We start from the raw sequence: 25994 nt of genomic DNA, 5'->3' as shown, positions 1-25994 counted from the left end.
TAAGTTATCTTAAATTAATTAATTTATTTAGTATAGCAGTGATATCATAGGTGATAAATGGAATGCTTAAAGAATAATTTACATCAAGTTTAATAAACAAGTGCCAATGACAAATTAAAAACATATTTAGAAGAATTATTGGATAAGTACACTCTAGAGAGAGTTTAAAGTGTGCATAGCACATGTCTTGCTAAACTTACATGTAGTTATGAATGATAAAATTGTGCAAGGCACACGCTCCACGTGAATGCATCCTTCAACATTACCCTAATAAACTAATAACACAGACACACACATATACAAATAAGTCTAAGTATGCTAAATTAAATATAAAATTTGATGGTTTTCCAACATAATGTAATTAATATTTTGATATTGGATAATTATTTGGTTTGACTTGTAACCCAGTTGGTTATAGTCTTCTGCTGATTTGTTGACAATTTTATTCCTAAATGATGTATGAATCACTGTTATATTACAATAAGAACTCATAGTTACTATTGTATAAATACACCAACTTATCATCCTCATTATCTCATAAAACATATATCAAAAACTTATTATCCAAAACAATAAAAGAAAAGGAAAGAAAAGATGTTGGCATTATCCCCTCTATTTTCATATGGATGGCGAATTGAGGATCTCATTACCCAAAATATTCAACAAGATTGCATTAATGATACTACATCTTTAGAATTTGAAGCAAATTCATATCATTCTCTTCTTGATCTTCCTTCAAATGATCAAATTATTCACTATGATATTACACTGGAAAAGTCCATTTCCATTTCTTCTGGTAGAACTGTAAATGAAAATAATGGTGATCCTATGAAAGTGGCCAAAAAGCTCAATCATAATGCTAGTGAAAGAGAACGTCGTAAAAAGGTTAACAACTTGTATGCATTCCTTCGTTCGCTATTGCCCATGCCATATGATCAAAAGGTACTTAACCATATAGTGCATTTTTTACTTAATGAAAAAATTATTAGCTAGTTTCGATACAAGTAGACTAATGCAATTCACTTTCGTGACAGAAAAAATTAAGTATTCCGCGAACAGTGTCACGAGCTCTGAAGTATATACCCGAGTTACAAAAGGAAGTGGAGGCGTTAAGGCGTAAAAAGGAAAAACTTTCATCCTTTTCAACATCAATCGCTAAAAGCGCTGGCATCAAGAAAGAAAGTGCAAAAGATGCTATATTAAAAAGAAAATCATCGGTAGTTTCATCTGTTAACGTTTTAGGTGAGAAAGATGCAATGATTCAGCTGATTTTTTCAAACGGTTCTACGAAATTGTCTAAAGTTTTGGAATACGTGGAACAAGAAGAAGAATATGGATTTGTTGTGCTAAATTCAACGATGTTTAAGAGTTCGGGAGAAGGCATTGTAACAAACACTCTTCATCTTCAGGTACTTCTTAGTTTTATGAAATGTATTAATCATTAAAATACATATTGAGTGAAATATTTGAACTCTCATGACTAAAATAACTATGAATAATCTAAACAGACTTAATAAAGGTTGTCATTGTCTTAATGATGTATTTGAAACAATTAAGCAGACTTAATAAAGGCATATGTGACATATGATATGCCTATTAAATTATGTTAATGAATATTAAATTATTAATAATTTTAATAAAGCCAATTTATTGTATTGATCAGGTGCAAGTTGATAAGAAAATAGAGGCTGACTGGGTAAAGGCAAAGCTCTGCTCTTTCTACCAAGAATCAGAAGAACTTTTACTCTAATTCATCGTTTATCGAGATGATATAATTTGTGGACGAGAAATAGATGGTCGTGTCTGTAAAATGTCTCCATTTGTATATAATATCTACGGTGATTATTTTATTATTTTTTTTGTTAGATCTCTTTTATTGCAGTGTACATCTGAGTAAAAACCCTTAGTATAGCTGAACAGATGATACCTTATCCGTTTATCCGTTCCTTATAGTAATTGCAGATATTGTTAGGAAATACGCCGATTACATGGATAAAAGATTATATAAACGCACGTAAAGAGAAAAGTGTTTACATTACTATCCAGTTCTGTTGATTTATTATTCATGCCTAGTTAAACTCTAATTTGTTGGAAATTAAACTTGATTTGAGCTATTTGTTTTGAATTTGGGCTTGCAAGTATCAAGTCTTTTGGATCAAGATCATAATCCATTATGTAGAAACTTCTTGTAAAATGTAGTAGACAAAGTGTGTAGAAAGTGTGTAGAATGATCTTATAAAATATCTAGGTCTAGAAGTATCATAATACTAAGAAATATCTAGATGCTAGTAGATTGTGAAGTATTCTAAACTACTCCATTGAGTAGTATAAATAGAGGGCTTCACCCCTCATTTGTAATCAAGCAACAAAGCAATTCAATAAGCAATAAAAGAAAAGCTTTCAAGATCAATAAAACTTCTAAATCATCAATCATCTCTTCCACAAATAATATACATAACCTCCTATTTCTAACAAATTGGTATCAGAGCTTGGTTCGACAAGATGATGGCCAACAATGTCATCACGTTTCCTCGCCTCACAAAGGATAATTATGATCGATGGAGCATCCAAATGAAGACCTTCCTAGGTGGACAAGACTTATGGGAGATTGTGGAGGAAGGCTATGAGGAACCTGCAGAAAAAGGTCCTCTCGGCAAGGAGAAAAAATTAATGAAGACGAACGATCAAAAGGCTCTTTCCATCATCCAACAAAGTGTAGATGATGGAGCTTTTGAGAAAATTGCAAGTGCAACCACCGCCAAGAAAGCATGGGAGATCTTGGAGAATTCTTATAAGGGAGTTGATAAGGTGAAAAAGGTTCGACTACAAACACTACGAGGTGAGTTCGAATCCTTAAATAAGAAAGACTCAGAATCAATTTCTGATTATTTTACAAGAGTCTTGGCGGTTGTCAATCAATTAAAGAGGAATGGTGAAACTCTAAGTGATGTAAGAGTCATTGAGAAGATTCTTAGATCATTAGATTCAAAATTTGACTATATAGTCGTAGCCATCGAAGAATCTAAAGATCTAAAATCAATGACTATCGATGAACTCATGGGTTCACTACAAGCCCATGAAGAGAGGTTCAATAAGAAAAATAAGGAGCCTTTGGAGCAAGCTTTACAAGCAAAACTCTTTTTCAAGGAAGAGAGCAGTGAAAAGACTCATCAAACGAGTCAACGAGGTCATGGTCAAGTACGTGGCTGAGGACGAGGATAAGGATATATCAAATGTAGAGGTTATAGTTCTTACAGAAATGAAGAAAGAAGTCAAAATTTTCACCCGACAAGAAGTCGCGGGAGAGGCTACACAAGTAGAAGGCCAAGGTATGACAATTCTCAAACCAAATGCTATAATTGTCATAAATTTGGTCACTATGCTTCGGAATGCGAGAAGTCAAACAATTACGTGCAAGAAAGAGCAAATTTAGTGCAAGAAGATACCGAAGCAGTGAAAAACACTTTGTTACTAGCATGCAAAGGTGAAGATAACGGAGAATCAAATTTATGGTATCTCGACACGGGTGCAAGCAACCATATGTGCGGTGACAAAAACATGTTTGTGGAGTTAGACGAGGTAATTAGTGAAAATATCACCTTCGGAGATTCCTCTAAAGTCCCGGTTAAAGGCAAAGGTAAGATTCTCAACCGCTTGAAAAATGGAAGGCATCAATTTATCTCTAACGTGTATTATGTGCCCAATATGAAGACGAATATACTGAGTATTGGACAACTCTTAGAGAAAAGCTCTGATATTCACATGATAAATCGTACCCTTTCTTTAAAAGACCAAAAAGGAGGTTTGATTGCTAAGGTGCCAATGTCAACGAATAGGATGTTTATGCTAAATATTTAACATGACATTCCAAGATGTTTAAAAGCATGTTTCAAAGATAAGTCTTGGCTTTGGCACATGATGTAGTGACCCGAACTTTTCCATGTTTATATATACTAATTGAGATTGATATTTACATGATTAAATGTTTCCAACATGTTAAGCAATCAAACTTGTTAAGACTTGATTAATTGAAATATGTTTCATATAGACAATTGACCACCCAAGTTGACCGGCGATTCACGAACGTTAAAACTTGTAAAAACGACATGACGATATATATATGGATATACATATGGTTAACATGAGATTATGATAAGTAAGTATCTCCATAAGTATATTAACAATGAGTTATATACATATAAACAAGACTACTAACTTAAGGATTTCGAAACGAGACATATATGTAACGATTATCGTTGTAACGACATTTAAATGTATATATATCATATTAAGATATATTAATATATCATAATATCATGATAATATAATAATTTAACATCTCATTAGATATAATAAACAATGGGTTAACAACATTAATTGAGATCGTTAACTTAAAGGTTTCAAAACAACACTTACATGTAACGACTAACGATGACTTAACGACTCAGTTAAAATGTATATACATGTAGTGTATTTAGATGTATTAAAATACTTTTGGAAGACTTCAAGACATATATCAAAACACTCATACTTAACCAAAATGGTTACAGTTACTTTTCCATTCTTTTCTTTCATCAAGAATTCTAGTCGTATTCTTATCCGTATTATACACAGCTTCAAAACGTACTTACTATGAGTATATACCAATAGGAACTAGCATGGGATTCCACTCTTGATTATTTCATGTATGACTAATCAATTTTAACTTCTACCATGAGCTAGTCAACTAACTAGAACTCCTTTTAACCCCACTCACCACTCACCACTCACCAATTACCACTCATCATTCACTCCATTTCACTTCCAATTCTCTTTCTAATTCTCTCTCAACACACACACACTATTATGAACGTATTTTTCCAGTATTTAATCATCATCTTCATCAAAAATCACTTCAAGAATCAAGCTATAATCATCATAGGAAGAACACTTCAAGAACACTTCAAAAATCCCTTCAAGTTTACTAATTTACTTCCAAGCTTTCTAATCCATTCCAAGTAATCATCTAAGATCAAGAAACCTTTGTTATATACAGTAGGTTATCTTTCTTATTAAAGGTAATATTCATATTCAAACTTTGATTCAATTTCTATAACTATAAACTATCTTAATTCGAGTAAAAATCTTACTTGAACTTGTTTTTGTGTCATGATCCTACTTCAAGAACTTTCAAGCCATCCAAGATCCTTTGAAGCTAGATCATTTCTTGTCACTTCCAGTAGGTTTACCTACTAAACTTGAGGTAGTAATGATGTTCATAACATCATTCGATTCATACATATAAAGCTATCTTATTCGAAGATTTAAACTTGTAATCACTAGAACATAGTTTAGTTAATTCTAAACTTGTTCGCAAACAAAAGTTAATCCTTCTAACTTGACTTTTAAAATCAACTAAACACATGTTCTATATCTATATGATATGCTAACTTAATTATTTAAAACCTGGAGACACGAAAAACACCGTAAAACCGGATTTACGCCGTCGTAGTAACGCCGCGGGCTGTTTTGGGTTAGTTAATTAAAAAATATTATAAACTTTGATTTAAAAGTTGTTATTCTGAGAAAATGATTTTTATTATGAACATGAAACTATATCCAAAAATTATGGTTAAACTCAAAGTGGAAGTATGTTTTCTAAAATGGTCATCTAGACGTCGTTCTTTCGACTGAAATGACTACCTTTACAAAAACGACTTGTAACTTATTTTTACGACTATAAACCTATACTTTTCTGTTTAGATTCATAAAATAGAGTTCAATATGAAACCATAGCAATTTGATTCACTCAAAACGGATTTAAAATGAAGAAGTTATGGGTAAAACAAGATTGGATAATTTTTCTCATTTTAGCTACGTGAAAATTGGTAACAAATCTATTCCAACCATAACTTAATCAACTTGTATTGTATATTATGTAATCTTGAGATACCATAGACACGTATACAATGTTTCGACCTATCATGTCGACACATCTATATATATTTCGGAACAACCATAGACACTCTATATGTGAATGTTGGAGTTAGCTATACAGGGTTGAGGTTGATTCCAAAATATATATAGTTTGAGTTGTGATCAATACTGAGATACGTATACACTGGGTCGTGGATTGATTCAAGATAATATTTTTATTTCTGTACATCTAACTGTGGACAACTAGTTGTAGGTTACTAACGAGGACAGCTGACTTAATAAACTTAAAACATCAAAATATATTAAAAGTGTTGTAAATATATTTTAAACATACTTTGATATATATGTATATATTGTTATAGGTTCGTGAATCAACCAGTGGCCAAGTCTTACTTCCCGACGAAGTAAAAATCTGTAAAAGTGAGTTATAGTCCCACTTTTAAAATCTAATATTTTTGGGATGAGAATACATGCAGGTTTTATAAATGATTTACAAAATAGACACAAGTACGTGAAACTACATTCTATGGTTGAATTATCGAAATCGAATATGCCCCTTTTTATTAAGTCTGGTAATCTAAGAATTAGGGAACAGACACCCTAATTGACGCGAATCCTAAAGATAGATCTATTGGGCCTAACAAACCCCATCCAAAGTACCGGATGCTTTAGTACTTCAAAATTTATATCATATCCGAAGGGTGTCCCGGAATGATGGGGATATTCTTATATATATGGATCTTGTTAATGTCGGTTACCAGGTGTTCACCATATGAATGATTTTTATCTCTATGTATGGGATGTGTATTGAAATATGAAATCTTGTGGTCTATTGTTACGATTTTATATATATAGGTTAAACCTATAACTCACCAACATTTTTGTTGACGTTTAAAGCATGTTTATTCTCAGGTGAATACTAAGAGCTTCCGTTGTTGCATACTAAAATAAGGACAAGATTTGGAGTCCATGTTTGTATGATATTGTGTAAAAACTGCATTCAAGAAACTGATTTCGATGTAACATATTTGTATTGTAAACCATTATGTAATGGTCGTGTGTAAACAGGATATTTTAGATTATCATTATTTGATAATCTACGTAAAGCTTTTTAAACCTTTATTTATGAAATAAAGGTTATGGTTTGTTTTAAAAATGAATGCAGTCTTTGAAAAACGTCTCATATACAGGTCAAAACCTCGCAACGAAATCAATTAATATGGAACGTTTTTAATCAATAAGAACAGGACATTTCAGTTGGTATCAGAGCGTTGGTCTTAGAGAACCAGAAAATTTGCATTAGTGTGTCTTATCGAGTTTGTTAGGATGCATTAGTGAGTCTGGACTTCGACCGTGTTTTCTTTAAAAATGATTGCTTAACATTTTTGTTGGAAACTATATATTTTTAACATATGAATATTATGTGATATATTAATCTCTTAACGTGTTTGATATTATGTGATAGATGTCTACCTCTAGAACAAGTCCCATTGACTCACCTAATAATAATGAAGAGTCAAATGTAAATTGGAATGATTCGTGGACTGATTCACAAGTTCCCGAAGAGGAACCGGAAGAAGAGTCGGAACCGGAAGAAGAATCGGAACCGGAAGAAGAATCGGAACCGGAAGAAGAAATAGAACCGGTGGGGGAAATAATAAAACGGTTAAGTAAAAGAGAATCCTCAACCAACCGACCAAGGTTAATTATGGTCAATGGTGTTTCCGCCAAGGAAGCAAAATATTGGGAGGATTACCAATTCTCCGATGAATCGGATTCCGACGAGAATTCCGATGATGTTATAGAAATTACCCCAACTGAATTTAAAAAGGCAAAAGAAAATAATAAGGGAAAGGGCATAAAAATAGAGAAATCTAATTCCAACCCCGATGAACTTTATATGTATCGTCAACCCCCGAAGTCCTTAAGTTGTAACAATGACCCGGGAACCTCTAAACCACCAGGTTTTTCTAAACCAATGTGGACAACGACGGCTCGTATTAGGGGAACATCATATATCCCTAGAAACTTGGCAAAACGAACCAAAACCGAACAAGAAGAAACGAGCGAGTCGGAATAAGATAGTTGTATTCGTGTGGTGTAATATATGTAATATAGTGTGCTTATGCTTTATGATATATGTAAAAATTGCTTGTATTAATAAGTATTTTTTTTATGAATCTAACTCTTGTCTATTTTACAGTATAAAAACACAAAATGGATAGACAACCCAATATTTTAAGAGACCTACCCGGAGACATGATTGATGAAATCTTGTCTAGAGTCGGTCAGAATTCCTCGGCACAACTATTTAAGGCGAGATCAGTTTGTAAGACATTCGAAGAATGTTCCAAGAATGCCTTGGTTTATAAAAGGCTTTCGTTCGAAAGATGGGGGATATCACATTGGGAAATCCATAAGTTACGATGTGTTTACTTTGACGCATATATTGCGGGGAACCCAAATGCTATTTTACGCAACGGGTTAAGAAATTATTTTGACTCAGTATATCCGAATATAGGACTTCGTGATTTAGAAAAAGCGGCTAACATGCAACATAAAGAAGCATGTTATGCTTACGGGTTAGTAATGTTCGCTTCTCACCAAAGTGAGAACAAGAACATCGGGCTACAACTATTAAACAAAACGTTCCCACAAGTGACGGAGTCGGTAATTGTGGTAAGAAATGAGGTTTTTAGGTTATTACGAGACTGTTGGTCATTACGTAACCCTCATCCCTTTGACGACGTTACAACACGCTGTCTTATCAATGACCATAACGGTTATGTTCCACAAGACTAAGGATGGGAAGTAGTCCTAGTAAAACCAGAATGCATGACTTGTTTCTGGACGTATGAATTACGTGTCTTTATTGCCTTTGCTGAACGACTTGTGTACTAGCTAGAATTATCTTCACAACTATCTTGTATCAAAGTTATTGTGTGCTATATTTCATGCTTTATGTAAAATAAGCGGTATTGTAAGTTTGTAAAATATTGTATAAAAGTTTGAACGCGAAATATTATTACAATCAGTTTTTCATATAGAATTGTAGTAGTTGAATTGTATATTAGCTACTAAGTATGAACTTAACGGGTAGGTACTACCCGAATTTAAACTTATAAAACGCTAATATGAAGAAAAAGCTTTTATAAATGAGTTCATATTATGCTACGAAATACTATTAACTACTCTTAATATTCTGTATGATTAACTTGTTCCATTTGACTATTTTGAAGGAAATGGCACCGACTACTCGACACACCGTGAATATGAATGAAGAGGAATTCCTACTTTTCTAGCTTCAAACATAGCCGCAGTACAGGCTGCGCTACATACCAACAATAACCTTGGGTCTGGCAGTACAGAAAATCGTGTAGGATGCACCTACAAAGAATTCACTGCCTGCAAACCTTTGGAATTTGATGGAACCGAAGGACCGATCGGATTGAAACGGTGGACCGAGAAGGTCAAATCGGTGTTTGCCATAAGTAAGTGTACTGAAGAGGACAAAGTGAAGTACGCTACGCATACCTTCACAGGTTCTGCATTAACATGGTGGAATACCTATCTAGAGCAAGTGGGACAAGATGATGCGTACGCACTACCGTGGTCAGCATTCAAGCACTTGATGAACGAGAAGTACCGTCCCAGAACCGAGGTCAATAAGCTCAAGACAGAACTTAGAGGGTTACGAACCCAAGGATTTGATATTACCACGTACGAAAGACGATTCACAAAATTGTGCCTATTGTGTCCGGGAGCATTCGAAGATGAGGAAGAGAAGATCGACGCGTTTGTGAAAGGATTACCGGAAAGAATCCAAGAAGATATAAGTTCACACGAGCCCACCTCCATACAACAGGCATGTAGAATGGCTCACAAACTAGTGAACCAGATTGAAGAAAGAATTAAAGAACAGACTGCTGAAGAGGCCAATGTGAAGCAAGTCAAAAGAAAGTGGGAGGAAAACGGTGATAAGAATCACCAATACAACAACAACAGCAATTACAACAATAATCGCAACAATTATCCCAACAATCGCAACATCAATCGCAACTACAACAAACGGCCCAACAACAACAACAACAACAACAACAACAACTACAACAATCATCCCAACAACAATAATAATCGCAACAACAACAACAATCAGAAGCAGCTATGCCAAAGGTGTGAAAAGTATCACTCGGGGTTCTGCACCAAATTTTGCAACAAGTGTAAAAGAAATGGTCATAGCGCGGCGAAGTGTGAGGTCTACGGACCAGGGGTTAATAGAACGAAAGGAACAAATGGTGTCGGAACGAGTAATGGCAGAGCAAGTAGTGTCGGAGCAAGTTATGCCAATGTAGTTTGTTATAAATGTGGAAAACCGGGCCACATTATTAGAAATTGCCCGAACCAGGAGAACACGAATGGACAAGGCCGCGGAAGAGTTTTCAATATTAATGCGGCAGAGGCACAGGAAGACCCGGAGCTTGTTACGGGTACGTTTCTTATTGACAATAAATCTGCTTACGTTTTATTTGATTCGGGTGCGGATAGAAGCTATATGAGTAGAGATTTTTGTGCTAAATTAAGTTGTCCATTGACGCCTTTGGATAGTAAATTTTTACTCGAATTAGCAAATGGTAAATTAATTTCAGCAGATAATATATGTCGGAATCGAGAAATTAAACTGGTTAGCGAAACATTTAAGATTGATTTGATACCAGTAGAGTTAGGGAGTTTTGATGTGATAATCGGTATGGACTGGTTGAAAGAAGTGAAAGCAGAGATCGTTTGTTACAAAAATGCAATTCGCATTATACGAGAAAAAGGAAGACCCTTAATGGTGTACGGAGAAAAGGGCAACACGAAGCTACAAATTATTAGTAATTTGAAGGCACAAAAACTAATAAGAAAAGGTTGCTATGCTGTTCTAGCACACGTCGAAAAAGTACAAACTGAAGAAAAGAGCATCAATGATGTTCCCATTGCAAAAGAATTTCCCGATGTATTTCCGAAAGAATTACCGGGATTACCCCCACAGCGATCCGTTGAATTTCAAATAGATCTTGTACCAGGAGCTGCACCAATAGCTCGTGCTCCTTACAGACTCGCACCCAGTGAGATGAAAGAACTGCAAAGCCAATTACAAGAACTTTTAGAGCGTGGTTTCATTCGACCAAGCACATCACCGTGGGGAGCTCCTGTTTTGTTTGTCAAGAAGAAAGATGGTACATTCAGGTTGTGTATCGACTACCGAGAGTTGAACAAACTTACCATCAAGAACCGCTACCCACTACCGAGAATCGACGACTTATTTGATCAACTACAAGTCTCGTCTGTTTATTCAAAGATTGACTTACGTTCCGGGTATCATCAAATGCGGATGAAAGAAGATGATATTCCAAAGACTGCTTTCAGAACACGTTACGGTCATTACGAGTTTATGGTCATGCCGTTTGGTTTAACTAATGCACCAGCTGTGTTCATGGACCTTATGAACCGAGTGTGTGTGAAATGTCCCGTTCTTATTGATTAAAAACGTTCCATATTAATTGATTTCGTTGCGAGGTTTTGACCTCTATATGAGACGTTTTTCAAAGACTGCATTCATTTTTAAAACAAACCATAACCTTTATTTCATAAATAAAGGTTTAAAAAGCTTTACGTAGATTATCAAATAATGATAATCTAAAATATCCTGTTTACACACGACCATTACATAATGGTTTACAATACAAATATGTTACATCGAAATCAGTTTCTTGAATGCAGTTTTTACACAATATCATACAAACATGGACTCCAAATCTTGTCCTTATTTTAGTATGCAACAGCGGAAGCTCTTAATATTCACCTGAGAATAAACATGCTTTAAACGTCAACAAAAATGTTGGTGAGTTATAGGTTTAACCTATATATATCAAATCGTAACAATAGACCACAAGATTTCATATTTCAATACACATCCCATACATAGAGATAAAAATCATTCATATGGTGAACACCTGGTAACCGACAATAACAAGATGCATATATAAGAATATCCCCATCATTCCGGGACACCCTTCGGATATGATATAAATTTCGAAGTACTAAAGCATCCGGTACTTTGGATGGGGTTTGTTAGGCCCAATAGATCTATCTTTAGGATTCGCGTCAATTAGGGTGTCTGTTCCCTAATTCTTAGATTACCAGACTTAATAAAAAGGGGCATATTCGATTTCGATAATTCAACCATAGAATGTAGTTTCACGTACTTGTGTCTATTTTGTAAATCATTTATAAAACCTGCATGTATTCTCATCCCAAAAATATTAGATTTTAAAAGTGGGACTATAACTCACTTTCACAGATTTTTACTTCGTCGGGAAGTAAGACTTGGCCACTGGTTGATTCACGAACCTATAACAATATATACATATATATCAAAGTATGTTCAAAATATATTTACAACACTTTTAATATATTTTGATGTTTTAAGTTTATTAAGTCAGCTGTCCTCGTTAGTAACCTACAACTAGTTGTCTACAGTTAGATGTACAGAAATAAATCGATAAATATTATCTTGAATCAATCCACGACCCAGTGTATACGTATCTCAGTATTGATCACAACTCAAACTAAATATATTTTGGAATCAACCTCAACCCTGTATAGCTAACTCCAACATTCACATATAGAGTGTCTATGGTTGTTCCGAAATATATATAGATGTGTCGACATGATAGGTCGAAACATTGTATACGTGTCTATGGTATCTCAAGATTACATAATATATAATACAAGTTGATTAAGTTATGGTTGGAATAGATTTGTTACCAATTTTTACGTAGCTAAAATGAGAAAAATTATCCAATCTTGTTTTACCCATAACTTCTTCATTTTAAATCCGTTTTTAGTGAATCAAATTGCTATGGTTTCATATTGAACTCTATTTTATGAATCTAAACAAAAAAAGTATAGGTTTCTAGTCGGAAAAATAAGTTACAAGTCATTTTTGTAAAGGTAGTCATTTCAGTCGAAAGAACGACGTCTAGATGACCATTTTAGAAAACATACTTCCACTTTGAGTTTAACCATAATTTTTGGATATAGTTTCATGTTCATAATAAAAATAATTTTCTCAGAATAACAACTTTTAAATCAAAGTTTATCATAGTTTTTAATTAACTAACCCAAAACAGCCCGCGGTGTTACTACGACGGCGTAAATCCGGTTTTACGGTGTTTTTCGTGTTTCCAGGTTTTAAATCATTAAGTTAGCATATCATATAGATATAGAACATGTGTTTAGTTGATTTTAAAATTCAAGTTAGAAGGATTAACTTTTGTTTGCGAACAAGTTTAGAATTAACTAAACTATGTTCTAGTGATTACAAGTTTAAACCTTCGAATAAGATAGCTTTATATGTATGAATCGAATGATGTTATGAACATCATTACTACCTTAAGTTCCTTGGATAAACCTACTGGAAAAGTGAAAAATGGATCTAGCTTCAACGGATCCTTGGATGGCTCGAAGTTCTTGAAGCAGAATCATGACACGAAAACAAGTTCAAGTAAGATCATCACTTGAAATAAGATTGTTATAGTTATAGAAATTGAACCAAAGTTTGAATATGATTATTACCTTGTATTAGAATGATAACCTACTGTAAGAAACAAAAATTTCTTGAGGTTGGATGATCACCTTACAAGATTGGAAGTGAGCTAGCAAACTTGAAAGTATTCTTAATTTTATGAAACTAGAACTTTTGGAATTTATGAAGAACACTTAGAACTTGAAGATAGAACTTGAGAGAGATCAATTAGATGAAGAAAATTGAAGAATGAAAGTGTTTGTAGGTGTTTTTGGTCGTTGGTGTATGGATTAGATATAAAGGATATGTAATTTTGTTTTCATGTAAATAAGTCATGAATGATTACTCATATTTTGGGTAATTTTATGAGATATTTCATGCTAGTTGCCAAATGATGGTTCCCACATGTGTTAGGTGACTCACATGGGCTGCTAAGAGCTGATAATTGGAGTGTATATACCAATAGTACATACATCTAAAAGCTGTGTATTGTACGAGTACGAATACGGGTGCATACGAGTAGAATTGTTGATGAAACTGAACGAGGATGTAATTGTAAGCATTTTTGTTAAGTAGAAGTATTTTGATAAGTGTATTGAAGTCTTTCAAAAGTGTATAAATACATATTAAAACACTACATGTATATACATTTTAACTGAGTCGTTAAGTCATCGTTAGTCGTTACATGTAAGTGTTGTTTTGAAACCTTTAGGTTAACGATCTTGTTAAATGTTGTTAACCCAATGTTTATAATATCAAATGAGATTTTAAATTATTATATTATCATGATATTATCATGTATGAATATCTCTTAATATGATATATATACATTAAATGTCTTTACAACGATAATCGTTACATATATGTCTCGTTTAAAAATCATTAAGTTAGTAGTCTTGTTTTTACATATGTAGTTCATTGTTAATATACTTAATGATATGTTTACTTATCATAGTATCATGTTAACTATATATATATATATCCATATATATGTCATCATATAGTTTTTACAAGTTTTAACGTTCGTGAATCACCGGTCAACTTGGGTGGTCAATTGTCTATATGAAACATATTTCAATTAATCAAGTCTTAACAAGTTTGATTGCTTAACATGTTGGAAACATTTAATCATGTAAATATCAATCTCAATTAATATATATAAACATGGAAAAGTTCGGGTCACTACAGTACCTACCCGTTAAATAAATTTCGTCCCGAAATTTTAAGCTGTTGAAGGTGTTGACGAATCTTCTGGAAATAGATGCGGGTATTTCTTCTTCATCTGATCTTCACGCTCCCAGGTGAACTCGGGTCCTCTACGAGCATTCCATCGAACCTTAACAATTGGTATCTTGTTTTGCTTAAGTCTTTTAACCTCACGATCCATTATTTCGACGGGTTCTTCGATGAATTGAAGTTTTTCGTTGATTTGGATTTCATCTAACGGAATAGTGAGATCTTCTTTAGCAAAACATTTCTTCAAATTCGAGACGTGGAAAGTGTTATGTACAGCCGCGAGTTGTTGAGGTAACTCAAGTCGGTAAGCTACTGGTCCGACACGATCAATAATCTTGAATGGTCCAATATACCTTGGATTTAATTTCCCTCGTTTACCAAATCGAACAACGCCTTTCCAAGGTGCAACTTTAAGCATGACCATCTCTCCAATTTCAAATTCTATATCTTTTCTTTTAATGTCAGCGTAGCTCTTTTGTCGACTTTGGGCGGTTTTCAACCGTTGTTGAATTTGGATGATCTTCTCGGTAGTTTCTTGTATAATCTCCGGACCCGTAATCTGTCTATCCCCCACTTCACTCCAAAAAATCGGAGACCTGCACTTTCTACCATAAAGTGCTTCAAACGGCGCCATCTCAATGCTTGAATGGTAGCTGTTGTTGTAGGAAAATTCTGCTAACGGTAGATGTCGATCCCAACTGTTTCCGAAATCAATAACACATGCTCGTAGCATGTCTTCAAGCGTTTGTATCGTCCTTTCGCTCTGCCCATCAGTTTGTGGATGATAGGCAGTACTCATGTCTAGACGAGTTCCTAATGCTTGCTGTAATGTCTGCCAGAATCTTGAAATAAATCTGCCATCCCTATCAGAGATAATAGAGATTGGTATTCCATGTCTGGAGACGACTTCCTTCAAATACAGTCGTGCTAACTTCTCCATCTTGTCATCTTCTCTTATTGGTAGGAAGTGTGCTGATTTGGTGAGACGATCAACTATTACCCAAATAGTATCAAAACCACTTGCAGTCCTTGGCAATTTAGTGATGAAATCCATGGTAATGTTTTCCCATTTCCATTCCGGGATTTTGGGTTGTTGAAGTAGACCTGATGGTTTCTGATGCTCAGCTTTGACCTTAGAACACGTCAAACATTCTCCTACGTATTTAGCAACATCGGCTTTCATACCCGGCCACCAAAAATGTTTCTTGAGATCCTTGTACATCTTCCCCGTTCCAGGATGTATTGAGTATCTGGTTTTATGAGCTTCTCTAAGTACCATTTCTCTCATATCTCCAAATTTTGGTACCCAAATCCTTTCAGCCCTATACCGGGTTCCGTCTTCCCGAATATTAAGATGCTTCTCCGATCCTTTGGGTATTTCATCCTTTAAATTTCCCTCTTTTAAAACACCTTGTTGCGCCTCCTTTATTTGAGTAGTAATGTTATTATGAATCATTATATTCATAGATTTTACTCGAATGGGTTCTCTGTCCTTCCTGCTCAAGGCATCGGCTACCACATTTGCCTTCCCCGGGTGGTAACGAATCTCAAAATCGTAATCATTCAATAATTCAATCCACCTACGCTGCCTCATATTCAGTTGTTTCTGATTAAATATGTGTTGAAGATTTTTGTGGTCGGTATATATAATACTTTTGACCCCATATAAGTAGTGCCTCCAAGTCTTTAATGCAAAAACAACCGCGCCTAATTCCAAATCATGCGTCGTATAATTTTGTTCGTGAATCTTCAATTGTCTAGACGCATAAGCAATCACCTTCGTTCGTTGCATTAATACACAACCGAGACCTTGCTTTGATGCGTCACAATAAATCACAAAATCATCATTCCCTTCAGGCAATGACAATATAGGTGCCGTAGTTAGCTTTTTCTTCAATAACTGAAACGCTTTCTCTTGTTCATCATTCCATTCAAATTTCTTCCCTTTATGCGTTAATGCAGTCAAGGGTTTTGCTATTCTGGAAAAGTCTTGGATGAACCTTCTGTAGTAACCAGCTAGTCCTAAAAACTGGCGTATGTGTTTCGGAGTTTTCGGGGTTTCCCACTTTTCAACAGTTTCTATCTTTGCCGGATCCACCTTAATACCTTCTTTGTTCACTATGTGACCGAGGAATTGAACTTCTTCCAACCAAAATGCACACTTTGAAAACTTAGCGTACAATTCTTCCTTCCTCAATACTTCTAACACCTTTCTCAAATGTTCACCGTGTTCTTGGTCATTCTTTGAGTAAATAAGTATGTCATCAATGAAAACAATGACAAACTTGTCAAGGTATGGTCCACACACTCGGTTCATAAGGTCCATGAACACAGCTGGTGCATTAGTTAAACCAAACGGCATGACCATAAACTCGTAATGACCGTAACGTGTTCTGAAAGCAGTCTTTGAAATATCATCTTCTTTCACCCGCATTTGATGATACCCGGAACGTAAGTCAATCTTTGAATAAACAGACGAGCCTTGTAGTTGATCAAATAAGTCATCGATTCTCGGTAGTGGGTAGCGGTTGTTGATGGTAAGTTTGTTCAACTCTCGGTAGTCGATACACAACCTGAATGTACCATCTTTCTTCTTGACAAACAAAACAGGTGCTCCCCACGGTGATGTGCTTGGTCGAATGAAACCACGCTCTAAAAGTTCTTGTAATTGGCTTTGCAGTTCTTTCATCTCGCTGGGTGCGAGTCTGTAAGGAGCACGAGCTATTGGTGCAGCTCCTGGTACAAGATCTATTTGAAATTCAACGGATCGATGTGGGGGTAATCCCGGTAATTCTTTCGGAAATACATCGGGAAATTCTTTTGCAATGGGAACATCATTGATGCTCTTTTCTTCAGTTTGTACTTTCTCGACGTGTGCTAGAACAGCATAGCAACCTTTTCTTATTAGTTTTTGTGCCTTCAAATTACTAATAAGATGTAGCTTCGTGTTGCCCTTTTCTCCGTACACCATTAAGGGTTTTCCTTTTTCTCGTATAATGCGAATTGCATTTTTGTAACAAACGATCTCCGCTTTCACTTCTTTCAACCAGTCCATACCGATTATCACATCAAAACTCCCTAACTCTACTGGTATCAAATCAATCTTAAATGTTTCGCTAACCAGTTTAATTTCTCGATTCCGACATATATTATCTGCTGAAATTAATTTACCATTTGCTAATTCGAGTAAAAATTTACTATCCAAAGGCGTCAATGGACAACTTAATTTAGCACAAAAATCTCTACTCATATAGCTTCTATCCGCACCCGAATCAAATAAAACGTAAGCAGATTTATTGTCAATAAGAAACGTACCCGTAACAAGCTCCGGGTCTTCCTGTGCCTCTACCGCATTAATATTGAAAACTCTTCCACGACCTTGTCCATTCGTGTTCTCCTGGTTCGGGCAATTTCTAATAATGTGGCCTGGTTTTCCACATTTATAACAAACTACATTGGCATAACTTGCTCCGACACTACTTGCTCCGCCATTACTCGTTCCGACACCATTTGTTCCATTCGTTCTATTAACCCCTGGTCCGTAGACCTCACACTTCGCCGCGCTATGACCATTTCTTTTACACTTGTTGCAAAATTTGGTGCAGAACCCCGAGTGATTCTTTTCACACCTTTGGCATAGCTGCTTCTGATTGTTGTTGTTGTTGCGGTTATTATTGTTGTTGGGATGATTGTTGTAGTTGCTGTTGTTGTTGTTGTTGTTGTTGGGCCGTTTGTTGTAGTTGCGATTGATGTTGCGATTGTTGGGATAATTGTTGCGATTATTGTTGTAATTACTGTTGTTGTTGTATTGGTGATTCTTATCACCGTTTTCCTCCCACTTTCTTTTGACTTGCTTCACATTGGCCTCTTCAGCAGTCTGTTCTTTAATTCTTTCTTCAATCTGGTTCACTAGTTTGTGAGCCATTCTACATGCCTGTTGTATGGAGGCGGGCTCGTGTGAACTTATATCTTCTTGGATTCTTTCCGGTAATCCTTTCACAAACGCGTCGATCTTCTCTTCCTCATCTTCGAATGCTCCCGGACACAATAGGCACAATTCTGTGAATCGTCTTTCGTACGTGGTAATATCAAATCCTTGGGTTCGTAACCCTCTAAGTTCTGTCTTGAGCTTATTGACCTCAGTTCTGGGACGGTACTTCTCGTTCATCAAGTGCTTGAATGCTGACCACGGTAGTGCGTACGCATCATCTTGTCCCACTTGCTCTAGATAGGTATTCCACCATGTTAACGCAGAACCTGTGAAGGTATGCGTAGCGTACTTCACTTTGTCCTCTTCAGTACACTTACTTATGGCAAACACCGATTCAACCTTCTCGGTCCACCGTTTCAATCCGATCGGTCCTTCGGTTCCATCAAATTCCAAAGGTTTGCAGGCAGTGAATTCTTTGTAGGTGCATCCTACACGATTTCCTGTACTGCTAGATCCAAGGTTATTGTTGGTATGTAGCGCAGCCTGTACTGCGGCTATGTTTGAAGCTAGAAAAGTACGGAATTCCTCTTCATTCATATTCACAGTGTGTCGAGTAGTCGGTGCCATTTCCTTCAAAATAGTTAAATGGAACAAGTTAATCATACAGAATATTAAGAGTAGTTAATAGTATTTCGTAGCATAATATGAACTCATTTATAAAAGCTTTTTCTTCATATTAGCGTTTTATAAGTTTAAATTCGGGTAGTACCTACCCGTTAAGTTCATACTTAGTAGCTAATATACAATTCAACTACTACAATTCTATATGAAAAACTGATTATAATAATATTTCGCGTTCAAACTTTTATACAATATTTTACAAACTTACAATACCGCTTATTTTACATAAAGCATGAAATATAGCACACAATAACTTTGATACAAGATAGTTGTGAAGACAATTCTAGCTAGTACACAAGTCGTTCAGCAAAGGCAATAAAGACACGTAATTCATACGTCCAGAAACAAGTCATGCATTCTGGTTTTACTAGGACTACTTCCCATCCTTGGTCTTGTGCAACATAACCGTTATGGCCGTTGATAAGACAGCGTGTTGTAACGTCATCAAAGGGACGAGGGTTACGTAATGTCCAACAGTCCCGTAATAATCTAAAAACCTCATTTCTTACCCCAATTACCGACTCCGTCACTTGTGGAAACGTTTTGTTTAATAGTTGTAGCCCGATGTTCTTGTTCTCACTTTGGTGAGAAGCGAACATTACTAATCCGTAAGCATAACATGCTTCTTTATGTTTCATGTTAGCCGCTTTTTCTAAATCACGAAGTCCAATATTCGGATATATTGAGTCAAAATAATTTCTTAAACCGTTGCGTAAAATAGCATTTGGGTTCCCCACAATATATGCGTCAAAGTAAACACATCGTAACTTATGGGTTTCCCAATGTGATATCCCCCATCTTTCAAACGAAAGTCTCTTATAAACCAAGACATTCTTGGAACGTTCTTCGAATGTCTTACAAACTGATCTCGCCTTAAATAGTTGTGCCGAGGAATTCTGGCCGACTCTAGACAAGATTTCATCAATCATGTCTCCGGATAGGTCTCTTAAAATATTGGGTTGTCTATCCATTTTGTGTTTTTAAACTGTAAAATAGACAAGAGTTAGATTCATAAAAAAATACTTATTAATACAAGCAATTTTTACATATATCATAAAGCATAAGCACACTATATTACATATATTACACCACACGAATACAACTATCTTATTCAGATAGTTGTTTCTTCTTCTTCGGTTTTAGTTCGTTTTGCCAAGCAATTTTGATCAACTACAAGTCTCGTCTGTTTATTCAAAGATTGACTTACGTTCCGGGTATCATCAAATGCGGATGAAAGAAGATGATATTCCAAAGACTGCTTTCAGAACACGTTACGGTCATTACGAGTTTATGGTCATGCCGTTTGGTTTAACTAATGCACCAGCTGTGTTCATGGACCTTATGAACCGAGTGTGTGTGAAATGTCCCGTTCTTATTGATTAAAAACGTTCCATATTAATTGATTTCGTTGCGAGGTTTTGACCTCTATATGAGACGTTTTTCAAAGACTGCATTCATTTTTAAAACAAACCATAACCTTTATTTCATAAATAAAGGTTTAAAAAGCTTTACGTAGATTATCAAATAATGATAATCTAAAATATCCTGTTTACACACGACCATTACATAATGGTTTACAATACAAATATGTTACATCGAAATCAGTTTCTTGAATGCAGTTTTTACACAATATCATACAAACATGGACTCCAAATCTTGTCCTTATTTTAGTATGCAACAGCGGAAGCTCTTAATATTCACCTGAGAATAAACATGCTTTAAACGTCAACAAAAATGTTGGTGAGTTATAGGTTTAACCTATATATATCAAATCGTAACAATAGACCACAAGATTTCATATTTCAATACACATCCCATACATAGAGATAAAAATCATTCATATGGTGAACACCTGGTAACCGACAATAACAAGATGCATATATAAGAATATCCCCATCATTCCGGGACACCCTTCGGATATGATATAAATTTCGAAGTACTAAAGCATCCGGTACTTTGGATGGGGTTTGTTAGGCCCAATAGATCTATCTTTAGGATTCGCGTCAATTAGGGTGTCTGTTCCCTAATTCTTAGATTACCAGACTTAATAAAAAGGGGCATATTCGATTTCGATAATTCAACCATAGAATGTAGTTTCACGTACTTGTGTCTATTTTGTAAATCATTTATAAAACCTGCATGTATTCTCATCCCAAAAATATTAGATTTTAAAAGTGGGACTATAACTCACTTTCACAGATTTTTACTTCGTCGGGAAGTAAGACTTGGCCACTGGTTGATTCACGAACCTATAACAATATATACATATATATCAAAGTATGTTCAAAATATATTTACAACACTTTTAATATATTTTGATGTTTTAAGTTTATTAAGTCAGCTGTCCTCGTTAGTAACCTACAACTAGTTGTCCACAGTTAGATGTACAGAAATAAATCGATAAATATTATCTTGAATCAATCCACGACCCAGTGTATACGTATCTCAGTATTGATCACAACTCAAACTAAATATATTTTGGAATCAACCTCAACCCTGTATAGCTAACTCCAACATTCACATATAGAGTGTCTATGGTTGTTCCGAAATATATATAGATGTGTCGACATGATAGGTCGAAACATTGTATACGTGTCTATGGTATCTCAAGATTACATAATATATAATACAAGTTGATTAAGTTATGGTTGGAATAGATTTGTTACCAATTTTTACGTAGCTAAAATGAGAAAAATTATCCAATCTTGTTTTACCCATAACTTCTTCATTTTAAATCCGTTTTTAGTGAATCAAATTGCTATGGTTTCATATTGAACTCTATTTTATGAATCTAAACAAAAAAAGTATAGGTTTCTAGTCGGAAAAATAAGTTACAAGTCATTTTTGTAAAGGTAGTCATTTCAGTCGAAAGAACGACGTCTAGATGACCATTTTAGAAAACATACTTCCACTTTGAGTTTAACCATAATTTTTGGATATAGTTTCATGTTCATAATAAAAATAATTTTCTCAGAATAACAACTTTTAAATCAAAGTTTATCATAGTTTTTAATTAACTAACCCAAAACAGCCCGCGGTGTTACTACGACGGCGTAAATCCGGTTTTACGGTGTTTTTCGTGTTTCCAGGTTTTAAATCATTAAGTTAGCATATCATATAGATATAGAACATGTGTTTAGTTGATTTTAAAATTCAAGTTAGAAGGATTAACTTTTGTTTGCGAACAAGTTTAGAATTAACTAAACTATGTTCTAGTGATTACAAGTTTAAACCTTCGAATAAGATAGCTTTATATGTATGAATCGAATGATGTTATGAACATCATTACTACCTTAAGTTCCTTGGATAAACCTACTGGAAAAGTGAAAAATGGATCTAGCTTCAACGGATCCTTGGATGGCTCGAAGTTCTTGAAGCAGAATCATGACACGAAAACAAGTTCAAGTAAGATCATCACTTGAAATAAGATTGTTATAGTTATAGAAATTGAACCAAAGTTTGAATATGATTATTACCTTGTATTAGAATGATAACCTACTGTAAGAAACAAAGATTTCTTGAGGTTGGATGATCACCTTACAAGATTGGAAGTGAGCTAGCAAACTTGAAAGTATTCTTAATTTTATGAAACTAGAACTTTTGGAATTTATGAAGAACACTTAGAACTTGAAGATAGAACTTGAGAGAGATCAATTAGATGAAGAAAATTGAAGAATGAAAGTGTTTGTAGGTGTTTTTGGTCGTTGGTGTATGGATTAGATATAAAGGATATGTAATTTTGTTTTCATGTAAATAAGTCATGAATGATTACTCATATTTTTGGTAATTTTATGAGATATTTCATGCTAGTTGCCAAATGATGGTTCCCACATGTGTTAGGTGACTCACATGGGCTGCTAAGAGCTGATAATTGGAGTGTATATACCAATAGTACATACATCTAAAAGCTGTGTATTGTACGAGTACGAATACGGGTGCATACGAGTAGAATTGTTGATGAAACTGAACGAGGATGTAATTGTAAGCATTTTTGTTAAGTAGAAGTATTTTGATAAGTGTATTGAAGTCTTTCAAAAGTGTATAAATACATATTAAAACACTACATGTATATACATTTTAACTGAGTCGTTAAGTCATCGTTAGTCGTTACATGTAAGTGTTGTTTTGAAACCTTTAGGTTAACGATCTTGTTAAATGTTGTTAACCCAATGTTTATAATATCAAATGAGATTTTAAATTATTATATTATCATGATATTATCATGTATGAATATCTCTTAATATGATATATATACATTAAATGTCTTTACAACGATAATCGTTACATATATGTCTCGTTTAAAAATCATTAAGTTAGTAGTCTTGTTTTTACATATGTAGTTCATTGTTAATATACTTAATGATATGTTTACTTATCATAGTATCATGTTAACTATATATATATATATCCATATATATGTCATCATATAGTTTTTACAAGTTTTAACGTTCGTGAATCACCGGTCAACTTGGGTGGTCAATTGTCTATATGAAACATATTTCAATTAATCAAGTCTTAACAAGTTTGATTGCTTAACATGTTGGAAACATTTAATCATGTAAATATCAATCTCAATTAATATATATAAACATGGAAAAGTTCGGGTCACTACAGTGTGGACCATACCTTGACAAGTTTGTCATTGTTTTCATTGATGACATACTTATTTACTCAAAGAATGACCAAGAACACGGTGAACATTTGAGAAAGGTGTTAGAAGTATTGAGGAAGGAAGAATTATACGCTAAGTTTTCAAAGTGTGCATTTTGGTTGGAAGAAGTTCAATTCCTCGGTCACATAGTGAACAAAGAAGGTATTAAGGTGGATCCGGCAAAGATAGAAACTGTTGAAAAGTGGGAAACCCCGAAAACTCCGAAACACATACGCCAGTTTTTAGGACTAGCTGGTTACTACAGAAGGTTCATCCAAGACTTTTCCAGAATAGCAAAACCCTTGACTGCATTAACGCATAAAGGAAAGAAATTTGAATGGAATGATGAACAAGAGAAAGCGTTTCAGTTATTGAAGAAAAAGCTAACTACGGCACCTATATTGTCATTGCCTGAAGGGAATGATGATTTTGTGATTTATTTTGACGCATCAAAGCAAGGTCTCGGTTGTGTATTAATGCAACGAATGAAGGTGATTGCTTATGCGTCTAGACAATTGAAGATTCACGAACAAAATTATACGACGCATGATTTGGAATTAGGCGCGGTTGTTTTTGCATTAAAGACTTGGAGGCACTACTTATATGGGGTCAAAAGTATTATATATACCTGTAGTGACCCGAAATTTTCCATGTTTATATATATTAATTGAGATTGATATTTACATGATTAAATGTTTCCAACATGTTAAGCAATCAAACTTGTTAAGACTTGATTAATTGAAATATGTTTCATATAGACAATTGACCACCCAAGTTGACCGGTGATTCACGAATGTTAAAACTTGTAAAAACTATATGATGACATATATATGGATATATATATAGTTAACATGATACTATGATAAGTAAACATATCATTAAGTATATTAACAATGAACTACATATGTAAAAACAAGACTACTAACTTAATGATTTTTAAACGAGACATATATGTAATGATTATCGTTGTAAAGACATTTAATGTATATATATCATATTAAGAGATATTCATACATGATAATATCATGATAATATAATAATTTAAAATCTCATTTGATATTATAAACATTGGGTTAACAACATTTAACAAGATCGTTAACCTAAAGGTTTCAAAACAACACTTACATGTAACGACTAACGATGACTTAACGACTCAGTTAAAATGTATATACATGTAGTGTTTTAATATATATTTATACACTTTTGAAAGACTTCAATACACTTATCAAAATACTTCTACTTAACAAAAATGCTTACAATTACATCCTCGTTCAGTTTCATCAACAATTCTACTCGTATGCACCCGTATTCGTACTCGTACAATACACAGCTTTTAGATGTATGTACTATTGGTATATACACTCCAATGATCAGCTCTTAGCAGCCCATGTGAGTCACCTAACACATGTGGGAACCATCATTTGGCAACTAGCATGAAATATCTCATAAAATTACAAAAATATGAGTAATCATTCATGACTTATTTACATGAAAACAAAATTACATATCCTTTATATCTAATCCATACACCAACGACCAAAAACACCTACAAACACTTTCATTCTTCAATTTTCTTCATCTAATTGATCTCTCTCAAGTTCTATCTTCAAGTTCTAAGTGTTCTTCATAAATTCTACAAGTTCTAGTTACATAAAATCAAGAATACTTTCAAGTTTGCTAGCTCACTTCCAATCTTGTAAGGTGATCATCCAACCTCAAGAAATCTTTGTTTCTTACAGTAGGTTATCATTCTAATACAAGGTAATAATCATATTCAAACTTTGGTTCAATTTCTATAACTATAACAATCTTATTTCAAGTGATGATCTTACTTGAACTTGTTTTCGTGTCATGATTCTGCTTCAAGAACTTCGAGCCATCCAAGGATCCGTTGAAGCTAGATCCATTTTTCTATTTTACAGTAGGTTTATCCAAGGAACTTAAGGTAGTAATGATGTTCATAACATCATTCGATTCATACATATAAAGCTATCTTATTCGAAGGTTTA

The 25994-nt window shown here is 34.4% G+C and overlaps 1 protein-coding gene across 1 annotated transcript; it reads left to right on the top strand.

Moving 5' to 3' along the window:
• Nucleotides 1-582: 582 nt before the first annotated feature.
• On the top strand, nucleotides 583-1750 carry LOC139876228 (transcription factor ORG2-like). The gene is made up of 3 exons (XM_071863515.1): nucleotides 583-942; nucleotides 1035-1409; nucleotides 1664-1750. Exons 1-3 carry the CDS (start codon nucleotides 595-597, stop codon nucleotides 1748-1750), a joined length of 810 nt encoding a protein of 269 aa, XP_071719616.1. The 5' UTR covers nucleotides 583-594.
• The last annotated feature ends 24244 nt before the right edge of the window (nucleotides 1751-25994 follow it).

This window comes from Rutidosis leptorrhynchoides, chromosome 11 (genome assembly GCF_046630445.1).
Source record: "Rutidosis leptorrhynchoides isolate AG116_Rl617_1_P2 chromosome 11, CSIRO_AGI_Rlap_v1, whole genome shotgun sequence".
Taxonomy (NCBI): Eukaryota; Viridiplantae; Streptophyta; class Magnoliopsida; order Asterales; family Asteraceae; genus Rutidosis; species Rutidosis leptorrhynchoides.
This window is presented reverse-complemented; position numbering and strand designations above follow the sequence as displayed.

Bases quoted from the DNA above. Each gene is read 5' to 3' on its own strand.
- LOC139876228 (XM_071863515.1), top strand. From the start codon at position 595: ATGTTGGCATTATCCCCTCTATTTTCATATGGATGGCGAATTGAGGAT. The intron at 943-1,034 runs GTACTTAACCAT...CTTTCGTGACAG, and splicing joins CCATGCCATATGATCAAAAG to AAAAAATTAAGTATTCCGCG. The intron at 1,410-1,663 runs GTACTTCTTAGT...TGTATTGATCAG, and splicing joins CAAACACTCTTCATCTTCAG to GTGCAAGTTGATAAGAAAAT.